We start from the raw sequence: 27,815 nt of genomic DNA on the forward strand, positions 1-27,815 counted from the left end.
CTTGCGGCTTGAGCTACATCATCATAGTCAGCCGATAACAGCAACAACAACAACAACAACAACAACAGCAACTACAAGAACTTCAACAACTGAGGCTTATGAAAGAATCTGCACATACAAAGTTGTTTGAAACGAGGCCCAAAAAAAAGTTGTTGCTCTTATTTGATTCGCGGTTCGAGCCAGCAGCCTATCTGATTTTGGCTCAAACCTTGACTTTGAATAAAACAGTTCAATTTTGTATCTTCATAACAAGCAAGCCATAAATTATTACGTATACAATATGCATCTTAATTTGGTCTTTAAACAAAGTTGTCTCCCCATCTCCCAATTCTCAATTTATTTAAACTACACTTTGGTCCTGAATCATCTTCTTCTTCTTCTTCTTGCGGTTGGGCTGCTTTGGCTTAAAGTTCGGTTCATCTTAGTTTAATATAAATTGTTATAATATATAATCGAGCTTTGTTATGCTAAGGTTTTCAGTGATATTTAAAAGATATTTCTTGGTCAGCTATTTCTCGCATTTAATGAATGCCTCAAATTGTAACTCTTAGATGCCAACCTGGCCAGGCAGATCAGCAAGTCTCTTGGGCGGATTTGTGATGAATGAAGGCATCTCAGTGCTAAATGGGATGACATCAGACTGAACCCGAACGACAATTGGCGATTGGATAGTGTTGTTTGGGAGTGTTACGTGGTACGTGGTACGCTGTACGTTGCACGAATGGACTGTGGCAGTGTTGCCCCCATTCCCCCGCCGACGTTTGGGGCATGTGCCGCATGTCGTGCGGTCTCGTTTCATTTTTGTTTGTTGTTGCGATTGCGACATGATCATCGACACGATCTGTGAAATTGCCAGCGCTATTGAACTCAACTCAAATATGGCCCAGCCACATGGGCAGCCACAGGCCATGCCTCGGGTATCCGATCTCTTTGCGATCCTTGCGAAAAGTTTTGCATTCGCAATGATAACGTCTGCATGTCGACCATGTCAAGCGTGTTGACTTTTGACTTTTGCTGTTGCTGTTGTTGCTGTTGCTGTTCGGGACAGCATCGCAACGTTCTCTGGCCGTCTGCAAAAGTGCAGTTTAATGTCTCAAAAATTTATCGCTGACATTTTGGTATGTGCTCTGTGCCCAACATGGACAATAAACCACAAAGCTGGCTAAGATGCAGCACAAAAAAGTATAAATAAAAATAATAATCGTTATATGAAAACCATTCAATGTACGTTTGAAAGCACGGAATATCAACCAAACGTATTTGGCAATGCCTTAAATAGTTGAACTTCAGCCCTGAACATATTTTAGTGAATTGACTAAGTAAAAAATTCCAAGCTCGAGCTTTGCTTGGCACTCATAAGGTTTTCATTCAGGTCTGAAAGATGGAAGTTCAATTTAAATTTGCTTTGGTTCTGCACAAAAATAATGCTAACTATTTACACAAAAGTGGAGAACATGACTACTATAAAACGGCGCCCAACGTGGGCATATGGTGCTTTGCTTTTATAGTTAGATTTAACCCTTGAGCATACTTTGCTGCATTGACAAAGCTCAATAATACTTAGCTCTTTCTGACTGCTTAAATAATTATTATGCTGACATAAAGCTTGCTCTCATAGGGCTTTCATTCAAACAGATATTAGTTGAAGAGTTTGAAATATAACTTCCCTTTCATAATAAAAAACACACTTAAGCTGAACAAGTTGTTTTGTAAAGAACTAACGCTATCTACACTACCCCGGGTCAAGAATATGCTTCAAAAGAATGGCGCCCAACGTGTGGCATTCATAGCTTTGTCTGTTATCGCTAGATTCGAGCCTTGAGCATATTTAATTGTTTTGAATAAGTAGAATTAATCTATTGTTGAGCTTAAATTTCAATTTGCCTATTAGATTCCTTTCAATTATTCCTCAAAAACTTAAATAAATTCCGTGAGTTAGTTCCTATGTACAAATTAAGCAAGAGCTCAGTAAAAAACATACACTGACTCAATCAAGCAAGTCTGGAATACTTTTGTCCCAATGTCTCACTGTGGAGCAGAGATTTTCGTTTCGGCTCGTTTTGCGCCCAGCAGCCAGGCCTCGCATTCAGCTTGAAGCTCCATTTGCATATCTAACTATCTTACCGCGAAGACAACTGGCAACCAGCAGCAACTCAAAGCTCAGTCAACTCTCATGGATTTTTTTCCATTACTCAATGCGGCGCTGATAATAAAGTTTTTAATAGGAAAATGCTATTAACTTATTGGCCGCGCGGTGGGCCCTGGTCAACGGGGCCAGCTCCGATGAAGTTGCTGTTGCACATTATGAATTCAATTGAATTGTTCAATGGCCCGAGCCCGGTCCAGGGACCTGGGCCTGCAGCCAGACGATTGTCTTTACTTTTTCTTGATTTTATGGCTGCACTGAGTGCACCTCAGGTGCTCCAAACAGCGATATGAATGCGACTATGCAAATATGTAGCAGGGCTGAGCATTCGACAGCAATGGGCCATTTAAATGTAAATGTTGAAAATGTTCGTTTTCATAGATTTCATATTTCTTATATAAAAAAGGATACTTGCCGCAAAAAGCAAATGTATATCAGAAATTCCTGGATGTTTTTTAAACTACAGTAAAAATCTTTGCTCATAGAAATTGTTGCCACAATCCGTATGCAATTTGAACTTCCTTAATACAATGCTTCAGCAGAAATAAATAATAATAGTAGAGACTACTCTATAGATAGCCCAAATTTTTGCTTTATTGACAGGCTTTCAATTGGGAAAGTTTTCCTTTGCTCAGTTTGGGTTTTATTCGAAAGAAAGATTTATTATGATTGAAAGTGATTCAGGATTGGCGAAAGATGAATACAAATTGGTCAGGATCAGAGCTAAGTCTATGAAATTGTAAGAGAATATGTACGAAACGCATTCAATAAATGCCTGGCATAAATATTTGTAAATGTTGTGGCATGTGTGCGTCCCTGGTCTTGCGGCTGGGACGTCGTCGCTTGCATAATGCGAGAGCATAGATTTCTGATTCAATGGGTATTTGAATGAGTTGAGGCGTGGCAGCAGCGCCAGACTTGGAGCTGCGATGATGTGATCAGCATGCATTTTTGGCGATTGCGCGTCATTTTTGAGTTTACGTCAGAGGCAGAGGTGTGCAGGGCATAGCATGGCGTGGCAAGGAGTGAAGTGGAGCGCCGTGGCGTGGCGTGGCGTGGCTATCGAGCAGGAGCAAGTCAATAGAGCTGCTGGCTTTGCGATCCTGCCACTGGCAATGCCATAAAAGGCACAATATGTATAAATTTGTAAAAGTAATTGCAGGCATATGTGCCACAGAGCTGAGCATCAAACAATGCCAGTCCGAACCGAACCGAACCGAACAGAGCCACGCCAAGCTGGGCCGGGCCGGGCCGGGCCGTGCCGGGCCAACTGCATGCCAGCCATATTTGGCATGGGCCATAGGCCCAAGTATTGCCAGTGTCTCTGCGAGCAGCGCCGGCAGCGTGCGTGTTTTATGTCCAACTGCCAGCCATTTATACATTATAAAACTATATGGACATATATACCGACAGGCAAACAGAGACAGACTGAAAGGCAGACAGACAGACAGACAGACGACAGACAAGCCAATGGAGATGGAGATGCAGCTCCAGGGTCGCACCGTACCGTACTATACCATAAGATCAACTGTACCGTACCGCAACGTACCGCACCGCACCGCCCCGAACCGCTCCGTTCTCGTCTCATCTCGTAATTCGCTTTGGCCATTTTTGGTGTGCAGCATTTCATGATCTGCTTGATGCTGTTGCCATTGTTTCGCATTTTCACAACTTCACATCGTGGCATTTGCTGCTGCCCACAAAAGCTAAATAATTCTCAAGTTGTTTTTCTGTGTCTGTGTGTGTGTGTGTTTGTGTTTTCATTGTCTTGTTTTACTTTTTCATTCCTTATTGTTGTTTTTTTGCCTTTTCAGGCCTGCGCGCCGCGCTATGTCTTCCACACGATGACGCCATCGAGGGCGCTGCGCTATGATCCGGTCGGCACCTGCTTCACCTCGCACAACTTCAAGCAGTTCCACGAGATATCGCCGTGTCGCACAAGTAAGTGGGTCGCCCAGAATTAGACCAGGCCAGTCCAAATTACCTCCAGCTCGTGTGATATGCACTTTAAAGTAACCTGAGCCCTGTGTACGCCGGCCAGGGAATCCCTTTAAACGCGAAAATTACACAAGCAAAAAGCAAAAGAAAACCACCAAAAAAAAACTCAAGAGAAAATAAATAACTGACAGGCAGACATAACACGTATGCACCAGGCACAAGGACAAAGCCTTGGTGTCAGATTTAATGGCATACACTTCATTGAGGGGATTCCTCAGATTAATTTCATTTCATTTTCATGCAAATTTAATGACCCTGATTTTATTTTGATTTGATTTTTGGTAGTTCTTGCTAAAATCATCTGCGGAAACGCCCTTTGAAGTTTAGAAAAAGTCCAATTGTCTCTTACAACTTCAGTTTCAGGGGTCTTGATCGACCTGGGAGTGAAGTACAATTCGAGTTCTGCCAAGTTTCAAAATTATAAAAATCTAACTTAAATGCTGACAATTTTGCCATAGTATTTAAGAGAGGGAATAGAAAGTAGATTATATAAAAGGTTACTATTGATGCGTTGTCCAGGCAAATGAAAAAATGAAGATGCTGGTTCTAATCCCTTGCTAGTGTATCGAAATGGTTTTGATGTACTATATCTTATCTTATATCTTATATCCTATATCCTATATTTGCAATAATAATATTTAAAAAAAAAGGAAGATGCTGGTTCTAATCCCTTGCTAGTGTATCGAATTGGTTTCGATGTACTATATCTTATATCTCATATCTTATATCCTATATTCTATTTCCTATATTTACAATAATAATATTAAAAAAAAAAGAAGATGCTGGTTCTAATCGTTTGCTGGTGTATGGAAAAAGTATTGTCTAAGTCGGAGGCCATTTGATAGTTCTATAGCCTATATTTCAATAATAATATTTAGATACACATATTTCTTTTACCAGATGCAGCAATATCGTATAGTAATTTGCCTATTTTACCGACAAATTCCAAATTTGAGTGCTTTCATGCGCTGGAGTATGGCTCCGTGTAGAAAGATTTATGGCACTCAAGAGGCCGTAACTTGCAACAAATATGTATTCCCCCAAAAACTAAAACATGTCTATTAGTGTATTCTTGGTGTCGGAAAGTGGCAACAAAATATATCAAAGCAGAGCATTCTGAAGTGCATTATGCTTGAGATTTTGGTTAATTCGGAACTGCCTGCCAATTTGTTTGCTTAGTCATGTTATTATATGTAGCATCTCTCTGTCCCCCTCTCTCTCTCTATATATATATGTATATGTTCTTTTTTATGTCGGTACCTAACCATAGTCTATGTGTGCCCCCACATATAGCTGGACATGTAGACACATGTGGCACGGCCACGAGCTTATTTTTAGCATTCACAACAGATGCAAAGCACATATACACACCCATTTCTTGGACGAACTAACATAACATATATATGTATATAAAAATATATATACATATATGTATATAGACGGTCTCTATCTAATCTGCAGATTCAATTTGTTGAGCAGAAATTAATCAAGTTCTGGCTCTTGATGATTATTTTTAGTATTATGCTCATAACGAGACGAAATGCTTGATTGCTTTTTATGTAAAGGCTTATTAAACTTAATAATATAGCACGCTTTTGTTTTTACTATCCGCCTTATGTATGTCAGACTGCCTACTGCTGCTAGGTCAAATTCAATTTTCTTCATATCCAGCGATCTGAACGTCAAGTGGCAACAGGCAACATTGAATTGAATTGAAATTTGTCCGAATGTTATGAAAATGCCTGGTTCAAATATTTAATTTTCACATACAAGCTAGTTCTAGTTGCCTTGTGGATACATACTACTATCCACATTCATGCACTTAGCCGGGTACTCGAACCTGGACATTTACATATGTCTGGTTTATACACTTCTTACTTAACATTTTCTAATTGCTTGATAAATATGTGCTTCTTTCGGTTGAATATTTTATTTATACACTAGATTTGAACCCGGACATTGTTTGTTTGGTTTTATTTTTTTTCAACTGATATATATACATAACCCGAGTCGTCTGTTCGATTCTTGCCATTCAAATTCGGCTTTAATGCCTAGTTCTACTTTTTTCGTGCTTCTTGAAATTGATATATTTTTCTTCCGCAAGACTTTTCCAGTTCCACATCTATACTAGCGCCAGCTCTAATTGCTTGGTGTTTCCTTTGTGTTTGGCATTCTTCCACAAGAATATTCACTTTTTTTACCGGCATAAACTAGCCGGGCCTCGAATCCAATTTGAGTAGGTTCATATAAAACCCTTGCTTAATTTGATACTATATGATATACTGCAAATGCTCGGCCATCAATGAATTGTTAAAATAGTTAAAATTCCTTTTGAAATTTTTGAAAATATCAAATAGAGTTCCATTTAATTGATTCAAAGAGATTCCCAATATATGTTGTCAAACAATTTCTGGGCGCAGCGCTCGGCAGCAGGCCGAAAAGAATTGAAGGCGATTGCTCAATTGTTGCCACTGATCGATCCAAGGCCAATTTAATGATTCTAAACGCATTGCCAGGCGCTGTCTGGTTCCCATTGCTGTTGTTGTTGTTGTTGCTGTTGCGTTATTAATGTTGTCGTTGTTGTTGTGAAATGATTAGCAGCAGCGGCCGCAGCGGCAGCAGCTACTCATCACATGACAGTTGGGCCAGCACATTCCGACATCACTGAAAGCAATAAATACCAACTTAACGCACAAAATACCAAACTAATAGTTAAGGCGAATGAACAAAAGGTACAAAAAAAATAAAATAAAATACAAATAAATAAAAAATAAAAAAGACAGCATAAATGAGTAGAGACCGAGAAGAAGAAAAGGGGTAAGCATTCAAAGAACATGCGGCAACAAAAAGCTGCCCAAGAGAGCGACAATACTTGAGAAGATACTGCCAAGTGGCCGACAGTTAAGAGCCCAGAGCCTGCTATCCAATAGCCAGACCGAGTCCGAATCCGAGTCCGAGTCCGCGTCCGAGTCTCTGCGTCCAATTGTGCCCTTGCCCAGAGACTAATTGTAATTCAAGACGGGGGCGATTTTATTATGGGAATTACGACAACTGCAACGCACAATGCTTAGGCCATGTTGCTGTCTCTCTCTCTCTCTCTCTGCCTGTGTGTGTGTCAACTTTACCTTAAAAGTTGACTTATGCGAGAAGGTTGCTGCGCTGGCCACAGCAGCAACACGCCAGCAACATGCTGCTGCTGCTGCTGTCATCGCTGCTGCTGCTGTTGCTGTTGCTGTTGTTGTTGTTGTTGTCGCTTGAACGTTCAAATTGAAACACTTCGGAGACAAATTGTTATCGTTTAATTTGATCAAACGCACGATCTGGCTGTTGATTTTGTGCTCAGCTGCAAAAAACAACAACAAGGAAAAAAAAAAATGTTGCCAGCAGCGCGACATGTTGCTGCTGTGGCGGCTGCTGCTGCTGCTGCTGCCGTTGCTGTTGTTGCCGCTAGCATTGCGTGATTTTTATTTGGTAGCAAACATTCGCGGACAGCTGGCGGACAGCGGAGCACAAACAAAGAAGGCCAACAAAAGGATGTGGGGCTTGTGGTCACCAGCTTGGATTTGGTTTGTCTCATTGTTGTTCTTGTTGCTGCTGTTGTGGCCTTTGGGTCTCGCCTGTCGTCTGGCTGGCTCTGCTTTTGTTTTGGCGATCTGCCGCTGTAGTTTATTGTATTTTCATTTCAATGTCCATCCGTCTGGCCAGTTGGCAGTTGCCTGTGCCCCAGCCCCAGTTGCTGCCCCCAAGGCGCAAGCGCGCGCTCTAATCCTTTTATGTTGTTGCCTGTTGCCAGTTGCCAGTTGCCAGTTGCCTGTTGCCCCATCGCCTGACAAATCACTGGCGCAATTTATTGCATTGCTCTGGTAATTATTTGCAATTTATTGCACCCCGCTCACCTGGCCCCGCCTGCGGCACTAGCAACATTTTCTTCGTGCTTTTTTAGTATAACAATTACAAATATATATCATAAACAATTTCAATCTGTAAACTCTCTCGCTCTACATCGTCTATTTGTTTTTTGCTTCAACTCTTTGCAGACAACTGGGGATATCATCGACAGGGCTCTTGTCAGGCTGGCTTCAGTGCGGCTGTCAACAGTGTAAGTATGATTCAACTGGGCATATTAGCTATGGTATTCGGCTTGTCAAGGATTGGGGTAGATAAACAGAAAAATAACAAGCAAAGTTTAGGGTTTTGTAAATATTTTATCCGATACGTCTTCCTGCTACGGATAGTTCACATTTTAAGATCGGCTGGAACGTATTATTTAACACAAGCTGAAAAAAATGAAAACTAAGTTTCGTTTCTTGAAGAGAAATCTGAAACAACCCGAAAGACGATATCATATAGATACCTATATGGTTTTAATAATATACATAAATGTATGTAATAAAGGTTATTAAATCTTCTCTTGTTTTTTCATGCATATTCAGTTGTTATATATACCCCGGATTGCTAAACCCTATAGATATCCTAATTGTATGAACCTATGCAACATGGGGTATTCTATCTTCGGGAGTCTGTTTCTGTCTTTTTGTTTCTGGAATTCTTTAGTATATCCTATGTATGGTCAATTATATAAATATTTGTAATATAGGGTATTCAGTCTTCGGGAGTCTTATTGTGAAATGTTTCTGTCTTTTTTTCTCTCTGGAATTCTATATCCTATAGAGGCGATGTATGGTTAACTATATAAAACTATGTAATAAAGGGTATTCAGCCTTCGGTTCCCTTATCATAATTTGTTCTGTTTTTGGCCACATTAAGTTATTATATGCATGCCACGGCCAGGCGAATAGATTTGGGCTTGTATATGGGTTTGGGCCTTAGTTTTGGGCTTGGGCTCGAAACTTGGGTCTTGCCCGGCGTGGGCACGTTTAGTTGGCACCTTGTTGCGATCGTGGCATAACATTTGCATACACAAAATCTTAAATATTCGCATTTCGCATTTGCAGAACGGATCGCGTTTGTTCATTGGCGCACCTGGCAGCTGGTACTGGCAAGGTAAGTGAACGTTTTACCTTTCTCTCTCTCGTTTATTTGTATTTTTTCATAATACGAGTACCGCGCAACGTTTACATTTAGTCTGAAACAATATAAAATAAATATATACTTATAAAGTGCAGTTTTTATATTTATATTGTATGTATTTTTTGAAATTGTACTCGTGCTACTTATAAATACAACAGCTATTATTCATTGTATTCAGTTATAGTTAAGCCTTTAAGTATTATTCCTAGCAAAAGTGAGCCGCCAACCCCTGTCCCTCGCCCTACACAATGTACGTAGTACCCGTAGCTCTTTGGTTTGATCCACTTTTATTATGACTTAATACTCTTTATTTCCCCCCACTTTGATAAAGCTGCAAAATGTTGCCTTGATTTTGCATTAGTTCTTTTTATCCCTTTGTCCCTTTATGGTTTACCCAATAATTACAATTGTTGCATACAAAATTCTTGAACTTTTGTGTTAATTTTAGTTTCAGTTGTATTTAATTTTGAGCATCTTTACAATTTAGATCGTCCCTAACCTCACACAAAAACGAATAACCTACAGATAAAACTTAACCTCTGGGATAGCGTCAACTTAACCGACAGAATGAATTCTTAGCATTAAATTAAGCACAAATTGTGTACCGAATTGTCTGGTGCTCTAGTATATAACATATTAAGTCCCTGAACCTAAGACCTAAGCGTAGCCGGCAAAATGCCACAATTTATAGATTAGATTGTCTCGTAACATTAGAGTTTAAGCTTACGAATGCGCGGGCTTGGAGCTGGAAAACTATCAATAGTGTGTACCGATAACACTTTCGATACATTTCCAATATATTCACTTTAAGTCGATACACATTTCGCTTAATTGTAATCGCATTTACTGTCACAATTTCAACGATCGATAGTTTTCAAGCTCCTGTTCATCATGGGTACCTATTGGGTACAGTTTAAAGCTATGAATGCACGGGACTGGAGCTGGAAAACCATCAATAGTTTGCATCGATGACAATTTCGATGCGTCGATAAATCGATTGACATGGCACTAAATGGTCATCTCACTTACTGTCATAATTAAAACTATCGATAGTTCTCAAGCTCTTGTATGTTGTCTGTACCCAAAAGGTACATTGTGTACTTAACTTTAGATGTTAAACAATAATAATTAAGTTATGAGTTAATATTCTTAGTGTTGTCGAGTTGTTGTTGTTGTTTTTATCATCCAAAATTTATTTCACAATTGGACTCAATGTCGTTTCGTGTCGCCGCTGCTTGAACGAAAAACCAAACCAAAATTTTAACCAAAAACCCATTCTGCTGACAACTCGTACACCATCTACAACTCGACAGCAAGTGCCGCAGACACAGACTAACCTCATGTTAAGTTTACCGTGTAGTCAGTTTAATTTTTGATGATTGTAATATGTACCGTAATTTAACCGAAGCGAGTTCTTAGCTGCATTTACTGTATCGTATTTATAAATCTATACATATATATATTTTACTGTAAATCGTAAACGTGATTGTTATCTTAACTGTAACTATTAATTTAACTATAACTATAACTATAACTATATAACAGTACCTGTACCTGTACCGTATAATGCGTCAGAATTTCCTACTTGAATTTTTAGTCGACTTTTTTTTTGTCTCATTTTGATTAATATGTATTATGTATTCTTTTTTATTCTCTCTCTCTCTCTCTCTTCTTTTCTGCTCCTATTCACAATCTGCCTCGGCGCAAAATGCATGCAATTTCGTACCGTATCGAACATGAAACCAAAAAAATATAAAAATAAAAAAAAACATCTATGCATTCTGTACCGAACGCCATGACCTGTGTCTGTTGTTCAACCCAACCACAACCACAATCAAAACCGAAACCAAAACCAAAACCAAACAAACCTTTCAACTCGATTACCAACTCGAAACCAAACTTCTGCTATTATAATAAACTACACAAAAAATAAAACATAAAAAAAGGACAAACCTACTCAATACCGCCCGATGCCGAGTTTCCATTTAAGCCGCCTTATTATCAGCCCTTCGGCACTGGAGGTAATAATAATAATACGCAAATACGCTTCTCACACCGCAAAGTCAGCAAAAAAAAAAAAAAAAAAGAAAACCTTACATACAACATTGATCAACATTAACCCTTAAACCAAGTGCCTAAAAAAAAATGAACTGAATAAAACTTGTACAAATTATCTGAACTATAGAAAAAACGGCGCAAGCTAAAATCGTTTCTCCATTTACCCCCGCAATACATAATGGTGTGTGTGATAATATTACGAATACAACCTTTGAACTCATCCATTGGCGCGCAAGCTGTCGAGTCGGGTCAGAAAGTGGCGTTAACGCGGCTTTTTCCCTGGTCACGATTTGACAGCGATCGCCTATATTCGCCACAACGTACCACGTACCCCCCGCCCCAACCCTCATCGAACGCTTCGCTAACAACGAGTGCAACGAGGGCTACGAAAACCGCATATAAACGTACCGGCATGCCCGAACTGCCTCGTCACGCCCCAGGCGCACAGACTGCCGCTCTGGTTGTTGTCAGCACCACAGCAATGCTCATAAAACATAAACATAGTACATAGTATCTGGTACATACTTATATTTAAATTTATATAGGTAGCAAAATCAAATATCAAGCATAAACATAGTAATAACATTTGAACTACTTACGCGCACGGTTAAAGCAAGAGGTTCGTTTTCGTATTGCGAGTGAGGCGCAGCCAACTTAACAAGCGCACTCGCATTTAATTCGTGCTGCCAGATCGCTAGAGTTAGGTATTTATCAATATGCAGCACTCATGTCAAGCTGTTCTAGATTTAATTTAAAGTAAACAAATTAAAATATTTGATTGAAATATCTTTTTTTATAAATCTGGCACTGCCAATGCAAGGTGGCAACGCTGCACTCTTAACGTCTCATAATTTCGATTTATAATCATACTTGATGCTGCCACGCCTGCTATGGCAGGCAAGGTGGCAACGCTGCAGCTATAACGTGCATTAAAAACTGGCAACTCCGCACGAGAATTAGTTAAACCTTATGTTAAAGTGGCTGTTAACTTCGGCCGCAAGGAAGAACATGCTGTGACCAAAGATAAAGTAGAGAAAGAAGCGAACTCTCTACTAAGGCTCTCTTGCTTTAACCGCCCAACTCACATATTACACTTAAGTTTTAATCTAAGTACTTAAAAACTGCTCATGAGCTTTTTTTAATTTGGGTTTGGATATCGTTGGCTGTTGGACTGCTACTAACCATTGCCCATGGGTTGGGGCAGCTGTCAACCGAAAACGCATCGCATGCCTCCACAATTGGGATCTGGGACTAATCCACAATTAGCGGTAGTAATTGTTGTCTTTACCTAGTAATTGTAGATTATTGTAGAACTTGAGTATTTATGACTTGTCTTGCATTGTTCTTGTTGTTGTTGTTGTTGATGTTGTTATTGTTGTTATCATCCGGCATGCCACTTTAATCGTAGCTAAACACACATCTCACCCAACTGATCCGTAGATACGATCTGCCAAATCGAACCGAATCGCACTCAACCAGTTAACCCGCAATATTCACAGGTCAAGCGATATCGCAGGATGTGACCAAGCCGGAGAATCAGGTGTTCTCCACGGCGGAGAGCACATCGGCCAATGATGATTCCTATTTGGGCTATTCGATGATCACCGGCGATTTTGATGCCGATCGCAGCGAGGATGTGGCCATTGGCATGCCCCGCGGCGCCAATCTGCTGGGCAAGATCGTTGTCAATCGCTGGAACATGGCGAACATATTCAATATAACGGGTCGCCAAATAGGCGAATACTTTGGCTATGCTCTGGCCACCAGCGATGTGGATGGCGATGGCCTCGACGATCTGATCATCGGTGCGCCGATGTACACGGAGCCCGGCAATGTGGAGGGCAAATACGATGTCGGACGCGTCTATGTGCTGCTCCAGGGCGGCACAACACCGGTAAGTCACCAGCATGAGCCAATATATGGTATACGGTGGCTCTTTAACTAGGTAAATCCCCTTTGCTGTCGTTACAGTCGGAGCATTGGACGAGGGAGCACATACGCGACGGCTTCCATACCAAGGGTCGCTTTGGCCTGGCACTGACCACGCTCGGCGATGTCAATGGCGATGGCTATGGTGACTTTGCCGTCGGCGCACCCTACGACGGACCCGAGGGTCGCGGCGTTGTTTACATCTATCATGGCTCCGCGCTGGGTCCGTTGCTGAAACCCTCGCAGATAATCAAGGCCGAGCAGCTGGTGGAGGCGGCGCCATATCCGCGCACCTTTGGCTTTGCGCTATCCGGCGGCGTGGACATGGATGGCAATACGTATCCGGACTTGGCCGTTGGCGCCTATGCCTCGGATCAGGTGTACATCTTTAAATCACGCCCGGTGGCCGCTGTCAATGCGGAGACCGTCTTTGCCAGCAGCTCGAAGCTGATCAGCCTGGACGATCGCACCTGCCAGCTGCAGCGGGATCACACAAAGGTGCCCTGCATGCCGTTGAGCACCTGCTGGAGCTACACCGGCCGCTATCTGCCCAATCAGTTGGACTTTGAGGTTTCCTGGCTGCTGGACGCGAAGAAGACGCGCAATCCGCGCATGTTCTTCCTGCGCGACGAGGGCAAACACATACGCAACCAGACGATACGCCTCAGCTATGGCCAGAAATATTGCCTCAATGAGACCGTCTACCTTATGGACGGTGTGCAGGACAAGCTGACGCCCTTGGAGGTCGAGGCGCGCTACAATCTGCGCAGCAGTCGTCCACTCGAATCGCTCGTCCGTAGACGTCGCGAGGCCCTCGAGCCGGTGATCGATCAGAATCGTGAGATCATTTTACGTGATGCAATCAACATACAGAAGAACTGCGGACCGGATAACATCTGCGAGCCGGATCTGGCGTTGACCGTCACGTAAGCTAGTTGTCAACCATTCCAAGGGAATAAACATGTGTATATAATGGCATTTACTTTCGTCCTTTCTTCCATAGGGCCGTCGACAAGTATCTGTTTGTCTCGGGAGAGCCGCTGACCATTGAGGTGCTCATCAAGAATAACAACGAGGATGCCTTTGAGGCGGCTTTCTACATGATGACACCCCGGGACTTGCAATTCATCAAAGTGCAGCAGCTGGGCGAGAAGATTGACCTGCCCATCACCTGTTCGGTGCCCGATAGCAGCAACAATTACACGCTCAAGTGTGATATTGGCAATCCGCTAAAGGGTGGCAATATGGTAAGCCCCTCTCTCTCTCTCTATCTCTCTCGCTCTCTCTCTCTGATCACTTGATTCCTAATCCTCTTGCAGACCCATTTTACTGTCAGCTTTGTGCCCGCGGAGAAGAACACAAACACGTCCAGCTATGACTTCTTCTGGGTGGCCAATTCAACAAATGTGGAACGCAAGAATTCAGAATTCGACAATGTGGGCAGCAAGAGCATCGGCGTCTGGGTGGAAACCGATCTGACCATCAAGGGCACCTCCCTGCCGGACTATCAGGTGTACAAAGCTGCTGACTATAAGGCGCCGGGCAATGCCACCATCGAGGAGGATCTGGGTCCCCAGGTCGTGCACATCTACGAGCTGCGCAACAATTTGAGCTCCTTCATTGAGCGAGCCGTTGTAGACATCTATTATCCATATCAGACCGAATCCGGCGATCCACTCATGTACATACTCAATCAGCCAGAGACGGGCGGCAAGATCAGATGCGACATGATTGAAGTCAACGAGCTAGGCCTCAAGCTGAACGATAAGCTAAAGAAGAAATCCTATTTGCATGCCCAGGGCGCGATCAGCAATTCTGTGCCGCTCGATGGCCAGGCTGTCGCCGGCGGCGAAGCTGATGGCGGCGGTGGACACTTGCAGATATCGCATGGCATTCAAACGGGCGGCACGGTTGGCGTCACCGTCGGCAATGACAATCAGCGCAGCTTGACGCCCAAGCAGAAGGAGCTGCTGGAGCGCGAGGATGCACAGGATGCCACCGGTGATGCCTCCTATGTGCACTTGAATCGTGCCAATCAAGCGGATGCCGAGCAGGAGGCTAACATCAATCAGACCAGCGCCAGCTATAGCCTGCCCAGAACTGAGCTGCTCGGACATAGCACACATGGTCACATACAAATGGCATCGCCGCAGTTCAGCTCCAGCTCCAGCTCCAGTTCCAGCTATCAATCGCGGCCGCAGCAGCAGCAGCAGCAGCTCTATGTGGCAGGCGCTGGCGGCGGCTATGGTGGTGGTGCGGCTGACAAGTCCATCTATGGCGGACGCAGCGGCAACTTCCATGCGGGCACACTCGATCTGGGCGCCATAAATCGCGGCAATGTGGACAATGAGCTGCACAACAGCCAGGCGCAGCAGTTCGGCCAGCCCGCCGTGCAGCACCATGTGGTCTACAGCTCTGGCAGCAAGCCCTATTATGGACGCGAGAACGAGGACTTTTACGACGAGGACAATCAGCAGCAGAAGGCTCTCGGACAGGGTCAGGGTCAGCATGGTCAGTGGAGCAGCTCCAGTTCGAGCTCCAGTCAGCGACGCTTTAGACGTGAGGTGCCTACCACGATAGAGATGAGATTGGCGAACGGCACCTCACCTTGCTTGGGCGTCCAGTGCCGTCAGCTGCGCTGCTATTTGGAAAATCTAGGCTATGAGGATGCCGATGCCGCGTTTGTGGCCATACGCGCTCGCATGGTGGCCACCACCATGGAGAAGCTGGCGCCGAATGTGCCCCTCAATGTGTCCACGCTGGCGGTGGCCAATGTCACCAATTTGCCCTTCATTGGCACGCCCAAGGATAAGATTGTGAAGACGCACGAGATCTTCTACAAGGCGCAGCCGGAGCCGCTGCAGGTCCCCGATGTGGTGCCTCTGTGGGTGGTCGTCCTGGCCGCCTGTGCGGGCGCTCTCATATTCCTGCTGCTCGTGCTGCTGCTCTACAAGGTGAGTTTCCCTTTAGAACATACGTTCAGCTGAGACACAAACCAACTGCATTGTGGTCATTTTCAGTGCGGCTTCTTCAAGCGTAATCGGCCCGCGGATCATTCACAGGAGCGACAACCGTTGCGCAACGGTTACCATGGCGATGAGCATCTGTAAAGTGCTTGCGGCAGCAGCTGCAGCGGCAGCGCCAGAAATTGAATTAACAAATACAAAAGAAAAAACGAACAATTAACATCGCACTAAAACAACGTACTAAAACGCAAACAAGAAACGGTTCTAAAACAAATGTACTAAAACAACGAACGCTCTTAGCCAAGTTTCAAACCGCGCGCGCGTTTTTAAAACGCGACAGCAGACGAAAAATAGAATTCAATTTAAAACAAAACAAAAACAAATTAATAATTATAATGTGCGATGTTGCGATGATTTTTTTTTTCATAAACAAAAAAACACGTAAAACTTGCCTAGTCACGAAATTAAGAACTTTCTAAAGCGAAACGGTTTAATTATACATATATATTTTTTTTATGTTTTTTTTTTTTTAATTAACGATTTTTATTTTTTCCAATGAAACCTGCAAATTTTCAACGAAGAAGTTACAAGTGCTATATTAATCTGTACTAAAGATAACTACGTTAAGTAAGTGTGCGAGTGTGTGTGAGTGGGCGTTTGAGTGTGAGTGTGAGTGTGTGCGAGTGTGTGTGTGCGTGGTTTTTCGAGTGCCTGATTTGAGTTTTGCTAATGCTAAAGGCAAGACTACAATAAAATAGAAATGAATTATTATTTTTAAACGCGATTAAATGCTGCCCGCAGAGAAGCTTCGAGATCTGTCTGCACTGCCACGCCCACTGGCGCCAGCAGCCAGCAGTAGCATAAATAATTGAAATTGAAATAATAGGTGCTACTTTAAAGCTTTTTTTTCCTCCCCCCCGCCCACTATTAATACATATAACTGAATGTATTCAGATTGTTGGCGCGCAAGAGCGTTATTTTTTTTTCAAATATTTTTTTCTTCGAATTTGTTTCGTAATTCTTAATTTGCAAATAATTTGCCAAACTCAAAGTTTGCCAACTGAAGAAACAGTTTTGAAATGATAAAATGTCTAATGTTATATTCTTTTTCTTCTTGTAATTGTAAAACTCTTTGTGTATATACTAAAAAACAAAACAACAAAAAAAAAAAAAACAAAAACAAAAAACAATTAAGGCGTTTAATTAATGAATATGCATTTATTTCCACACTACACCGCAAGAAGCGCAGATCGACTTCTTTTGGTGTACTCTCGAAATAATGAATGGGTAGTGTATCCACTTAGCTTGTTAGCCGCTGTCCTTTTGTCAATTATTTAAACACAACTCGCTTTTGTTTAATTTATTAACTGTACTTATAAATGCGTGTGTTTTTTTTTTATTATTATTATTTTTTCGCTAATTTTGTATTAAATTTAATTTTTATCATAAATTTATATAAATAAAATGACGGTAAAATTGTAAAAAATAATTGCAATATGGCATTTTCTATGGGCACAAAATATTTAAATAATAATATTGTAAATTCAAATCAATGACGAGAACCGCCAATGCGAAGTCCGTGAGCTTTTGTCAATGTGCACAGTTAATCGCCAAAAAAAAATCGTGCGATAACAATGCTCACTTTGCGCTTACGTTGCTCCCGTTGCGCTTACGTTGCTGCTCACGGTGGTTTGTGTATCGGCTAAGATACGCGCCTGCAACTACAAACCCATTTCATTTGAAATTTTCGTAATATTAACCTTTATTAACCTACCTTTATTATAGTATATTTTATGCAATTAAAATCATTAAATATGCTCCATACATGTTTTGCCTAAATTCACAGCATGCCGTGTGACAGGCGACATCAGCAGCGCGTAACTGCATTCGAGTTGCGAATACGTCACACGTAACATAGAACGGTAATTGCGACGTTCATTTTGTTCTACATTTCACTTTAGTACTCATTGAGAAAGCAACGCTTCGCGACGTGAGCCACGCAGTTGACGGGCGTTTGTTATTGTGCGCGTAAAACTGCAACTGTTTTCTTTTTTTTCTTTATTCAAATATAAACGCATATTAAATTGTTGGTTTCTTTTCGTGTTTGTTTTTTGATTGTGTGCGTGTCTAGAAAGTGCATGGCTCGCAATGAGCGTCTAAGTTGAGAGGCTGTGAGCGCCCATCAAAGTGTGCGAGAATTGAAAAAGCAACAATAAAAACAAAGCGTTCTTTTAGCGTGTATTTAGAGTGCGTCGTGTGTTAACATAATAATTAAATGCTGCTAAGTGTTTGCTGATTACTCTTTCAGCAATAAATACTATTAACGAGAGTGAAATAGCAACAAAAACAGCAACTAATTCGAATAAAAGGTAAAAGCTAAATTGTTTAAGCTAAGCTTTCAGGTGGCTCAAAGCGTGCGCACCCATATATGTGTGTGTGTGTGTGTTTGTATGTGTTGTGGAATGCAAGAAACAGCAATATGTACAAATGTGGAGCGAGTACATTCATTTCATTGCTAAGAGAGCGCACTTTCAAGCCGTAGTTAACAAGTCAAAAAGTGTCTCTGTGTTTGTGCCTGTGTGTGTGTCGGTTTTTTTGTGAGAAATGCCGGCACAACCGGTTCGGCAAGTCACCAAAGCAAGACTAGCAACAACAAGAACAAAACGACGTCGAAGACGAAGGAGAAGAAGAAGAAGAAGAAGAGCAGCAACACGAGAGCCAATGTCAATGCTGTGCAGGCAGCGCGCTATGTCGTTTGCCTGGGAAGAAGCTGCGTTGCAATCTCTTGATTTCTTTTTTTTTTTTTTTGTGGGGGTTGTTGTTGCTGCAACATGCGCTGCCGCAGCACACATCAACCACCCACACAGCGTGCATGTGCGCGCGTATTTCCGAAAAGTAAAATTCCCATAATTAATGCGTAACGGCGTCGACGTCGCCGTCGCGTAGGCAGCATCTGCGCCGACAGCAGCTGCGTCGCCGACGATCAGGGATGCGCAATAAACGATAGCTTCGTGCGGTGTACATCCGTGTATGTATGCATGTGAGCGTGTATATGTATGCTCAGCTCTGCTTGCGTTGACGTTTCCGTTTCTTTCACCGCTGCTGCTGCTGCTGCCTTTACGCGCTTTCAAATACCGTTAGCTGTTCTTACTTGCTTTTGTTTCCTTGTGCTGGGCATGTGCAAGTGCTGCTTGTTGTTGTCTTTGGAGCTGCGTTTGTCTTTGCCTTTGCATTTGCGCATTGTGGCGCTCACGCACGACTTGAACCCATCGACTCCCCCCACCCCCACAGCTCGTGGTCAGCCGTTATACTGGTTACCTTCTTTTTTTTTTGCCCGCATCATCGCAACGTTGCCGAGTGGCAACCGCCCTACCTTAAGAGAGGGTATTACAAATTCATCGCCAAATATGTAATTACGAAAGACATCGCTGTACCTGTTAGGTATACATACATACATATGTATATATAGACATACATACATGCACAAAGTGATAAGGATTCGAGAGTTGGGCAATATGGGCAAATACAGGTTTAAGTTAATAACGGAAGGATTTGTATAAATCTTGATTAGTTAATATCCAAAATTTAGGCTTAATAATATTAATATCAAGGGTATTAAGACTTCGGCACATTGAGATAACGGCTTCTCCTGTGTTTTTTTTTGCGATTGTTTTAGAGCGCTTGATGTTAGCATCTGCACACACCTAACTACATACATACATATGTTTACATACATACATAAATATGAAAACTAACCGCGCCCTTTTCCGTTAAACGTTTGAACTTTTGATTTACGCTTGAACTAACAGTGAAGCCGACGTCGATGCGGGATTGTCGTGTATATATACATACATATATGTATGTATGTATGTACATATGTATGTATGCATGTATATATGCATTTATAAATCAGCCAAGTTCCATTTAAGATTTGTTGCAAACTCTTCCCAGCTTGGGCAGCAACAGAAAAGATCTTCCACTGAAAAGGAATCAATCTTGCGCTACGTTACGTAGTGTGCGTTACGTGACGTAGTTTTGCTTAGTAATTTAGCCGCGAATCGGATAAGATTCAAAATTATCAAAATGAACGCGAAGTCGATCCATCATAATTGATTTCTTTTAAGTTATTTTATTTATTTTTTTTTTTATTTTATTTTGCAGTCACTTTTTGCCTAAATACAATCTTAGTTTCTATTTCTGTTGCGGAATATGTATGTAAATTATTATTTGAAAAGAAAAGGCTGCTTGGAAAATGGATGGAAAACCAAGATTCTTATAACTATGTCAAGTATGCATATATTAAATATTCTTATGCACTGTAGTTTTTACACTATAAAAACGATAGGTGCCGTACATCATAGCGGGCATACACTGTATGTGTGCAAACATATTTGCAAACATTTTGCTGCATATTCTGTTATCAGTTGCTGCTGATCAGACATATTCACATTGCCTTGTGCACAGCTGAGCGTAAACAACGCTGTCGCCGTCGCCGTCGCAGTCGCTGTTGGCGTCGCTGCTTAGTAACTACAACTAGGCTGACAAATTGTTGACACATTTATTTCAACGACAACAACCATTTCGAGCTCTGTTTGTTGTTGTTGTTGTAGTTGTTGCTGATGTTGTGCAAGCCAAGCTGACAGCAAGGTTATCGGTGGGCAGAGCTGCCCAATACGAGCGTCAAATTGTTTCTGTCTGTACATGATGCCCATTAATAATGTGCACAAAAGGGTATAATGAGCTTGAGCTTGTTTGCGTAAGGCACCAACTTCTACCTTAAAAGGTAACATATCAATTCGGACTCGATCTGTCGTGTCAGTCTGTTTTTTATAAGCTGTAAAAAGACTTCAATTTTTGTTGTATATACACATATTTGAATGCGCTCTGAATGCCCTTTCAACAATATATATTTAACAGTTGTATTCTATATGTGACAGATCTTATCACAGGGTATCTACTAGTCGCGCGCTTCCGCACGCAGCACACTTATTTGTTTGTTTGTCGCTGTTTCGCGTATCTGGAAACACTTTTTAATAATGGGCGACGATGTTCGGTGCACCATTAGGCCAAATTAAATGTCAATAGCACAAAGTGAACAACATTCGAAACGTGCGACAGCAACAACAACAACTTTAACAATTAGGGGAACTTCTCTAGGTAGAGTAACAAATGAAGTTTAGACGTTAATGCTAACTGCGGCATATCAACAATGCATACCCTGCAAACAGGACAGGCATTCAATAAAGTAAAGTAAGGGATATTTGTTTTTCCCAAATGTAAGCTCAGTTGCTTAAATATTATATATTATCAACCATTGTTAGAATTAACGCATATGTGTTCATACACATGTCCGAAGAATGTAGATAAGATTGGGAACATAATAAAGCGAGTTATTGCTGAGTTAGGATTAGATAGCTTACAAATAAAAGGAAAGGAATAAACAAATCTAAATGAAACATCGATTGTTTCTATGATATAGATCTTTGATCAGGCGCACAGGCTAACAGATGTCTGCCTAAAAGCGTTACACAGCTCGTGCAGAAAGTGGAATACCCCTTTTGTAGAGTATAGAGTATATCATAACAAATAGCAGCTCAATAACATGACAAGCTGACAGCTGATCAGCTCGACAGGTGCGCAAATCTGACAGCCAATTACGCACGCCGTCAAATTGAATTTCCATGCGTTTAATTTGTACAACATTCAATGTGAAATGTTGAATGTGGAATGTGGAATGAGGAATGTTGTTGTGTGCATGCTAAACAATGTGTTTGGCACTGTGACTATTCAATTTGTGGCTGTCCAATTGGCAGTCGGCTTGGTTTCATTTATTTGGACCAGGCTCTGTGACCGCCAGCAATTTGGCATCGAATGGGGTTCAACTAATGAGACCATTTATGGTGAGCCAAAGCGTATGTCACGTGGGCTGAAGTTATTGAGGTGAGCTGAGGTGTGGGCAAATCTCGGTGCCAAAAATGACTCTAGAACTCTAAAAATCAAGTAAGTGTGCTCTAGTCGGGAGTGCACGACTAGTAGGTACCCTCAACCTAACTGCCGATACAAATATTTGAACTTTCTTCCTTACACATACACTTGATGCTGGATAAACTTCGGTGCTTATGGTCCGATCTTAGCAAAAGTTTAAGGCCCTCAGCATGGCATACAAAAGTCTATATAGCCCTTAGCCCAAGGCTAGATCTCTAGGCTTAAAGTAAGTTACTTGGTAGTATATTTGTGGCTCATATTCGTTCAGCTCTCACGAGCTACATTATCATTACATTTTGAAGTCTAGAATGTTTTTTAGTACAAAAACTGTAATAACACAGTCTGATTCTGAATATCTGTATCTGACTGAAATAATAATATACCACTAAAGGATGTAATAATCAAATACCCTGGAATCTGTAGCCAGATCAAATGTTGTGCCCCCTCAAAGTGAGCCTGGACTCTAAGCAAATCAAGTATTGCGTCGCAAAAGCAGCCACGGCCAGGAATCCACCCCCTCGACAAGGCAGAAAGAAGACAACGTAAAGTGCGCAACATTTTGAAGCTATGATGTGGCAGTGTGTTGCAAGCTGTTTGTTGCCTTAACGGAGTGCAACGCAATAGCAGAAGCCAAAAGCAAAGTCGAGCCAAGCAGGAAGCCGCCTAAATTGGTTCTAACCCGGACGTTTAATGCGGCATAAGCATTTTGGCTGGAACACCCGTTTAGAAGTCGAATCAAGCCACACATATACATAAATACATATATATATATATATATCTTTCAATTTCCAAATACGAGTGTCTGTGTGCGTGTGCGTATGTGTGTTGTTTTTTTCAACTTGTATTGGAGCGTGTGCCTATTATTCAAAGTGCCATTGCGGCACTTTTGCTTTGATGAACGTCGGCGTCATCGCTGCGCCCCATTAAAAATCATCTTGCATTTGCATTTTTTATTATTATTATTATTATTTTGAACATAAATTTTCGCTATGGTCAGCTCAAGGTGCAAAGTGCAAAAAAAGATATATGTGTGCATATCAAAAATAAACAACTGCAAAATTGAATTTGGAAACGCGGAAATTAATAATGCGACAAATCGCAGCTCAACAATGATTAATCCGCAGTCTCGTAGCTGGCAGCTATGCGCATAATTACAGTGCTCTAGACATGGATAAAGTGTGATTTATCGACGAGCATTTGTCAGCTCTGATTAACCTACATGTCAGCAGATGATTAACCTACATTGCAGCCAATAATGCTTGATTAATCTGTGATTAAGAACAGAGTATGCAAATATTAAGCATATATATATATATTTTCGTAGCAGACAGCTCTTGTGTGTTTATGCTCATGAATTATGTTGATTATTTGAAGCAAACAACTTGTCAACCAAGACGGGCTTTCATATCATGTAGCAGATGTCAGAATGTATCGAATGTACGTGTCATAATTTAGAGATGGACTCGTGCTGGTGTTGTTCAACACGAAACACGAAACACGAGCTCTAAGCTTAAATGGTTAACTGGCATTTATTTGCAATTCTATTTGCATTATTGACTAAATCGTGAAATTGTCATGATTATAACTACGTTAGTTGAATAAGCAATTCGTGTTGAAGAAAGTACGTATAAAGAATCTTGCTCAAATGTCCAGCTACATATTATATAGCAAACTTTTACATGCATTTAACATTTTTTTAACATTTATAAGATGTGTAAGATGCTTATTTGCCTTAGATTTTAAAGTGACTAACTACAGTTACTTATCTGCTTATTACTCAACTGAGTTACGTCCCACGTTGCCAACGTATTTTGGGCCATGGCTTTTGAAGTGGTCCTTGGCTCGATAAAGAGTGTGTGAGAGAGAGAGAGAGAGAAAGAGCGAGATACTTGATAGTTGCTTGGGGTTTCATTAACAAAACCCTCATAATTATTACGTATGCACATTATTTTTAATTAAAAAAAAAAAAAAAAAAGCACGCAAAAAAAACTACATAAATTATTTTACTTAGTTTCTTTCGAGCTCGATAATGAATACATTTCATTTGGCCTGGCCCAAAGTAATATGAGATTGTCGCACAATCGCGCCGAGATAGACGCATTCTTTATTGCTTAGTGCCAATGAATAAAAATGGGCCTGAATTAAGAAATAATCGCTCTTCCGATAAGATAGCCCGGAGTGGCTCACTTTGCTTGGCCTGTTACTGCCATTAGCTGCCGCCTAGCTACATTGCGTAATCCAGCCGCAAGTATCAAACTGACCATCTCATATCGGGATCTCAGAAGCTTTGCGGCCTTTGCAATGATATGATAAATCATTCAAGTCCAGCACAGTCATTGATGGTCACCTAATCTGCCTGCCCCTTCCGGCCACGGTATGCCGAGAAGTTGAGTTGAGTTAGCGTTGGTGAAGTAAACATATACCCTGCAGCCACAAGCAAAGGGAGTATATTCAAGTTGTGTACACTTATGTTAATGATAGAAGACTATATTTTCGATAGCATATAGTATATATTTTATTGATCAGGGCAATGAGCTGTGTTCTACTGTAGAAGGGAATCTTGGATCATTTCATTCATCTTAATAATTATTAGAGCTTTCGTATTTGATTCAGATTTATCGACATATGTATATCGATAATTTTGAAGTCCAGTTACACTCAGACTATAACATATTTTGTATTCTCTTCTACTCTGTGACTAGAGTAAAGGGTATCTTATAACTAATCAATCCCCAGTTGCAAGTGCTCACCAAGCTGACGTTGTGGGTGGCTGCTCGCTCTCAAGATTATATGACAAACTGGCTATTAAATTACAAATTGTAAACTATTTTAAGCGCAACTGCCCAGAACGCGAACTCCCAGCGTAGCCGCCCCAAAGGTATAGAAATAATAGGTTCTCCTTAGAGTTGGACGAGTTGCGGCACGCTGCCATCAAAGATATGGAGTGTGAAAGATTTGTGTGTCAATGGGCAATTATAATCGGTGGAGGTTTTGCATTTTTAATTACGTGCACGTTGCCAGCTAATTTGGTCAATTAAAATTTATGGACAATTGTGACTAGCATAAAGCACAAATCCGCTCTATATATAGATAGATTGGTCTAAATAAGGGATTTGCAAGTGACAATGTCAAAAGAAACAAAGAGACGTCGCCTGAGCTGGCTCGCAAATTGGCAGCAATTGTTGTCAATTTAAAATTGAAAAGAAGTCAACTGTGGACAGGAATATGCACAAGCTATATGCACGTAAATATCTGCAAGTTCTTATATATACAGATACAGATACAAATATATAAATATATATATATATGTGTGTATATAGGCTTGGATCTTTATGGCACGCAGCGTACACATACATACATACATATATGGCCAGCTGACTAACTGAGTGGGCGCTATCTCAGAGCAATTTTGTATATTACTTATCTGCGATGCTCTACATAGCCTTTGTGTGCGTGTGTGTGCTCTGTTTGACTTGTATATCATGTCTCAAGGTAATCTTTTGATAATCAAGCGTCACGTTAAGCTCCAGACATGCTGATAAAACGACAACGACCAACTGACTGAGCAACTACTCATATATATGACTATCAATTGCCATATACTACATATTTTTTATTCGCACCCATTGCACCCATCGGCCATCGGCCATATGGCCAATTATAAGTGTCTGAGATTTAAAATAATTTATTTACATTGTTTTTTTTTTTTCTTACAGTTAGCCTAAAATGCGCTTAAATTAGCGCAGATCAAAGTATTCTTTAAGGGACAGAGTGCTTTACAGACAGCATGGCCCTGAATCAGGGCAAGTATAAGCCGACAATCTGTGCCATCGATGAGGTGGACGATCGCAGCTACAAGCTGCACACGAGCCAGAATGATGAGCGTATCGACAGCCACGGCAGCAAGCAGCAGATCGAGGGCAGCGAAACGGCTCCGTTGACCACCAATCAACAGAAGCTGCATATGGAGGAGGCTGGCCTGACGCCCAAGGAGCTGGAAGCTGCACGCAAGGAGGCGCTCAGCGATGCCAGTGCGATGGGCGGTGGGGTTACGCCCACAGCGAACACGCCAAACTCGACGCATGCATCCGCCAACGGACTGAGAGGTGAGACACGGACAGCGGCAGCAACAGAATTAGCTGTTGCGACAGTCGAGAAAGAGAAAGAATTACGATGCATTTCATATTGTTTTCACTTTTTAAACTTATCCATATTTACACATATTTATATATATATATTTAGCGGGTATAACCCGGCCTTGTCTGTGGCACCTGTAAAACATTAAACATTGTTTCAAAATGCTTTTAAAATGATTTTGAAACTAATCGGACGGCAAACAAATAACTTTCATACAATCGTTTTACGTCAATTTATGAGAACGTATTCATTAAACTTATTTAGAATTGCACATTCCACCGAGAAAGCTTTAATGGTATATAATACAAATATAGGACATTATTAGGCCGAGATATTCCAAAGAAATCATTAAAAAGATGGACATTAAAAAGGTTGATGTGAGCTCCTGATATTTGATTCAATTGATTACCAGTCGATTGTATTTATCCGTACGAATACAAAGAGATATAACATTCCAAAATCAGACGTTATTTAACTTAGGTATTTAACAAAATTATCGCAAAAAGTTAAGTTGTCGCCAATTGATAGTCGTGATCACTCCAATATCCTTGGTAATACCATGCCATATAGTCCTAAGGTACAAATCCCTGCATGATTCGCACGGAAATGGTCCACAAATATGAATGCTCTTTATTCCAGCGGTTGCTTAGCAGCTGTAGTTACCGACTTTACAGTCGATTGCTAATGATCTAGCAAGTCAGTAGAAACCTAAAATTTTTGCTCCTATCGCGTAGGCAATGAAATTTTTCGAGTGCAGTTTTTTTTTCCCATTTTAACAAAAATGGCAAGGGATTAAATGTTACATCACCTATTTGGCCAAAAACGGAGTCGTTTCGAGAATCAAAACTTTCTTGAAGATTTTGTTGGCTATCTCGGGTAAATAGCATGTGATTGTGGACAGTTATGCCTTTGTAGACATGGCATGTAATCCTATCATCGATTTGACAAAGGGGCAAAGGGAGACATCACAATTTGTGGCAAAAATGGGGTCGTTTAGGAGATAAGGACAGTTTGGTGTCTTATTTCTAACATTTTCAATGAATTTTAAAATATATATTCGGTGCATGAAATGTTATGGAAATAAATGACAATAGCTTTTAAAAACACGACTCTATCAAAGCATTCATCCTAATCATAATCATATTTTATGCACATATCATCCTTTCATGCAACGATTCGCATGGAATATAGCCTTGCTGCTTCCAGGACGACGCTCCTTCGACGCACTGATGAGCCTGTCGCGCAAGCGACGCATACTGTATGTGGCCACCGCCTGCCTGTGCGCCCTGCTCCTGGTGATCATCATCATGCTGCTGGCCTTTTGGCCCGAGGTGCCCTTTTACTTGCGTGCACCGCTCTGCCTGCAGCGGGAGTGCGTCGAAAGCAGCCGCCAGCTGTTGCTCTGGGCCAACACATCAAAGAGCGCCTGCCACGAGACTTACGAGTGGGCGTGCGGCAACTTTGCCGACGAATACGCCGACGGCGATTACTATGTGATTAAACGAGGCGAATGGAACTACAAGACTTACAATGAGTATCAGGGTAAGAGCTATACTGTTTTTAAA

General features: G+C 41.5%; 2 protein-coding genes across 5 annotated transcripts in view; both read left to right on the forward strand.

The window, feature by feature from the left end:
* The window catches only part of LOC115767204 (integrin alpha-PS2), a 36,223-nt gene extending 18,705 nt beyond the window's left edge, over positions 1-17,518 (forward strand). For 2 of the 3 annotated variants that reach the window (XM_030711394.1, XM_030711396.1), the window contains 9 exons: positions 3,961-4,087; positions 8,182-8,243; positions 9,100-9,148; positions 11,122-11,196; positions 12,733-13,127; positions 13,205-14,088; positions 14,166-14,409; positions 14,482-16,116; positions 16,183-17,518. In XM_030711394.1, coding sequence (XP_030567254.1) covers positions 3,961-4,087; positions 8,182-8,243; positions 9,100-9,148; positions 11,122-11,196; positions 12,733-13,127; positions 13,205-14,088; positions 14,166-14,409; positions 14,482-16,116; positions 16,183-16,272 — 3,561 coding nt within the window. In that variant the 3' untranslated portion in view covers positions 16,273-17,518. The remainder of the gene's footprint in view (positions 1-3,960; positions 4,088-8,181; positions 8,244-9,099; positions 9,149-11,121; positions 11,197-12,732; positions 13,128-13,204; positions 14,089-14,165; positions 14,410-14,481; positions 16,117-16,182) is intronic. The other variant, XM_030711395.1, reaches the window with a different exon arrangement.
* A 599-nt stretch (positions 17,519-18,117) lies between these two features.
* Positions 18,118-27,815, forward strand: part of LOC115767229 (protein gone early) — a 31,909-nt gene continuing 22,211 nt past the window's right edge. The window contains exons 1-3 of one of the 2 annotated variants that reach the window (XM_030711426.1): positions 18,118-18,497; positions 25,830-26,219; positions 27,442-27,792. In XM_030711426.1, the coding sequence (XP_030567286.1) occupies positions 25,901-26,219; positions 27,442-27,792 (670 nt within the window). In that variant the 5' untranslated portion in view covers positions 18,118-18,497; positions 25,830-25,900. The remainder of the gene's footprint in view (positions 18,498-25,829; positions 26,220-27,441; positions 27,793-27,815) is intronic. The other variant, XM_030711427.1, reaches the window with a different exon arrangement.

This window comes from Drosophila novamexicana, unplaced genomic scaffold (genome assembly GCF_003285875.2).
Source record: "Drosophila novamexicana strain 15010-1031.04,08,12 unplaced genomic scaffold, DnovRS2.1 tig00001353-arrow-arrow-pilon, whole genome shotgun sequence".
NCBI lineage: Eukaryota > Metazoa > Arthropoda > Insecta > Diptera > Drosophilidae > Drosophila > Drosophila novamexicana.